The following is a 2444-nucleotide window of genomic DNA, read 5'->3' on the forward strand; positions in this document are numbered from 1 at the left end:
CCCCTTTCTTTTTGGGGGGGGGGGGGGGGGGGGGGAGAATCACAAACATTCTCCTGTGTGACCAGAAATGTGCTTCTAAGCAGTGTTCTCTAATGTAAGTACCAGCCAGTGCCCATACACCAGTCATATACATTCAAGTCTTGACTCAATGGCATGAGTTCTGAATTTTCTAGATTAGGGCCGATCCACTAAAACACGAGTTAAAAAAACCTCAATGTATTTTATATACCAAGGCAATGAAGTGTGATCTGTCTGGGAAAGAAGGACTGTCAGTACCCCTTTGCACAAATGGTGTTTCTAGAAAAGCATTTCACATTGAAGCTTCAGTGTTTCTAGCAAACTATTTTCTCTATCCCTGAGACAGCCCTTTAAGAGTATGGTCTGTCTGGACTGCAGGATTCTTCAAATGACTCCATGACTGAATTCAGGGACACTGAGAAAGCAGCTGAGAGGGGTAAGGGTGTCCAACAGCCATGATACCATAGAAAGCAGCCTGAGAAATACTCTTTACCCGAACACACCTTTCAATTCAATTCAGTGATCAGCACCTCACAAGAACAACAACAACAACAACAACAACAACATGGAGCAGAGCTAGCCATTAATTCCTGGGAAAGTAGTGTTTCCCTCCCACTTACAAACCAAACTGCTTTAACAGCATGGTGTTGTCTCAATTTTACTCTATATGCAGAATGACCCTGTGTCCTGGAGGGGAAGACGTAACATTACATATGGCTACAACGCCATTAGAAGTGCATTGTAACCTACATTATCTACTTAGAATCCTCTCTCTGAGGGAAAACAACTTGTTAATATACATGTCTCAGTTGCTGAACGTCAAAAGCTTCTGGGATGAGAGACTGGGGGCAGGCAAGAAAAAACTACCCTCATTGTAATGAAAAAAGTGCTGTAGGCAGCCAGGAGCAGCAATGACAATCCCCTCCCCAGAAATGATTGCACAGACTCAGAGAGGTCCAAAGTCACACTAGAATCTCTGAGGCACTCCTGGTTCTGAGAAAGAAAAGTCATAATCCAGTAGTCTTTGCAGTACTGTAGACCGAGATAACAAACCCGTTTCTATTTCTTAACAAAGCCAAAGCATCATCTCATAGGGATCACATTCACCATTTCCGCCGGTGTCTCCAGTCTCACAGTGTTGAAATGGGACTGATCAGCCTACGATGGATTGCACATCACCCAAGGAGAAAGGAAGGCATGGAAAAAGGCATACAGTACATTATATACTGCTTCACAACCATGTTTACAAGGTGGGTGGGAGGATGAAGGTGAGGGAAGAATTATTGCTGTTTCAGTAATACAGTATGATAGCTAAACCAAATCAAACAAGATCACGACAGTCAGTATTTTCACACTGCAGGATGATGGTTCATGTTTTGCCTAAGGATGAACTTGCCTGGGGATTAAGGGGAAAGAGGGAGTCCTAAGGAAGGGAGTCAAAGTTACACCTGGGATATCAGCTGCATATTGAAACTTGGAGATCGAGACTGCTTGGTTAGGGGAGCTCCTGGGGGAAGGAGATCTTTACCTTCCCCAGCTTGGCCTAGTCGGTCCTCCTGTAGGCTGATAGTTGAAAACCGATTGGTGTTGCCAGCTGCTAGATTGGTAACACCCTCTGTACCAGCTCCAACACTGGAGCTTGCTTGACTGCCATTCACATAGTCAAATGATTTACTGGAGGAAGCACTGGCGGTCCTGATCAGGCTCAGACTGTTGGCTTTTGGCACCACCTGCCCAGCAGGCAGGCTGAGGTGTTTCTTTGTAGGTGTCATCTCAATTATATCTGCACCAAGGTCAGTGGATTGGTGCATGTACTGCTTCCGAGCTACTGAATCTCGAGGGCTCTCACTGGATTTTGCTGCAGAGGAGGTGTCTTTATCCTTAACACAACGCCCACTTGCTGTTTTCCTTAAGCTGCCTTTCTGGGATACAGATGATAGAGGTTTGGTCCCAACTGGCTGGCTGCTGAGGGAAGCTCCTGATGAAAATCCTTCATCAGCATCATTAAGGTTCACAGATTCCTCTCTTCCATTTACACCTTCAGCATCTATTAAGAAAAAAGAAACAACCAAAAAAACCCAAACCAATCAGAACACACAGTAAGCATTCAAGTTACAGGAAGACAGAATGTCAAAACAAACCTCATTTGTTAATCCACCTGGTTTCCACTTGCTTAAAAATTTCTGACTCTCAGTCAATAATCTTCCTGTCATATTTAGCAGAATAATGGAATCTACCAGTAGACACTCCCTGAGCTTGATTTGCCCTTCCTCTACATCACTTTTATCAGTCAGAATACCTCCCAAACTTTGCCTATAAACAAGAATTAGGCCCCATTTGGTTAACTTGTTTTAGTTCTGTCTGCAGATACTGGTGCCCATTCTTCTGCTACATGTCGGGGGGGGGGGGGGGGGGGTAAAAATTTT

General features: G+C 44.4%; 1 protein-coding gene across 4 annotated transcripts in view; it reads right to left on the reverse strand.

The window, feature by feature from the left end:
* Positions 1–19: 19 nt before the first annotated feature.
* FAM126B (family with sequence similarity 126, member B) overlaps positions 20–2444 on the reverse strand; it is a 54209-nt gene continuing 51784 nt past the window's right edge. For all 4 annotated transcript variants that reach the window (XM_010564684.1, XM_010564676.1, XM_010564694.1 and 1 more), the window contains one exon: positions 20–2065. In XM_010564684.1, the coding sequence (XP_010562986.1) occupies positions 1461–2065 (605 nt within the window). In that variant the 3' untranslated portion in view covers positions 20–1460. The remainder of the gene's footprint in view (positions 2066–2444) is intronic.

The sequence above is a fragment of the Haliaeetus leucocephalus genome, unplaced genomic scaffold (assembly GCF_000737465.1).
Source record: "Haliaeetus leucocephalus isolate CR32 unplaced genomic scaffold, Haliaeetus_leucocephalus-4.0 Scaffold1, whole genome shotgun sequence".
Classification (NCBI taxonomy): Eukaryota; Metazoa; Chordata; class Aves; order Accipitriformes; family Accipitridae; genus Haliaeetus; species Haliaeetus leucocephalus.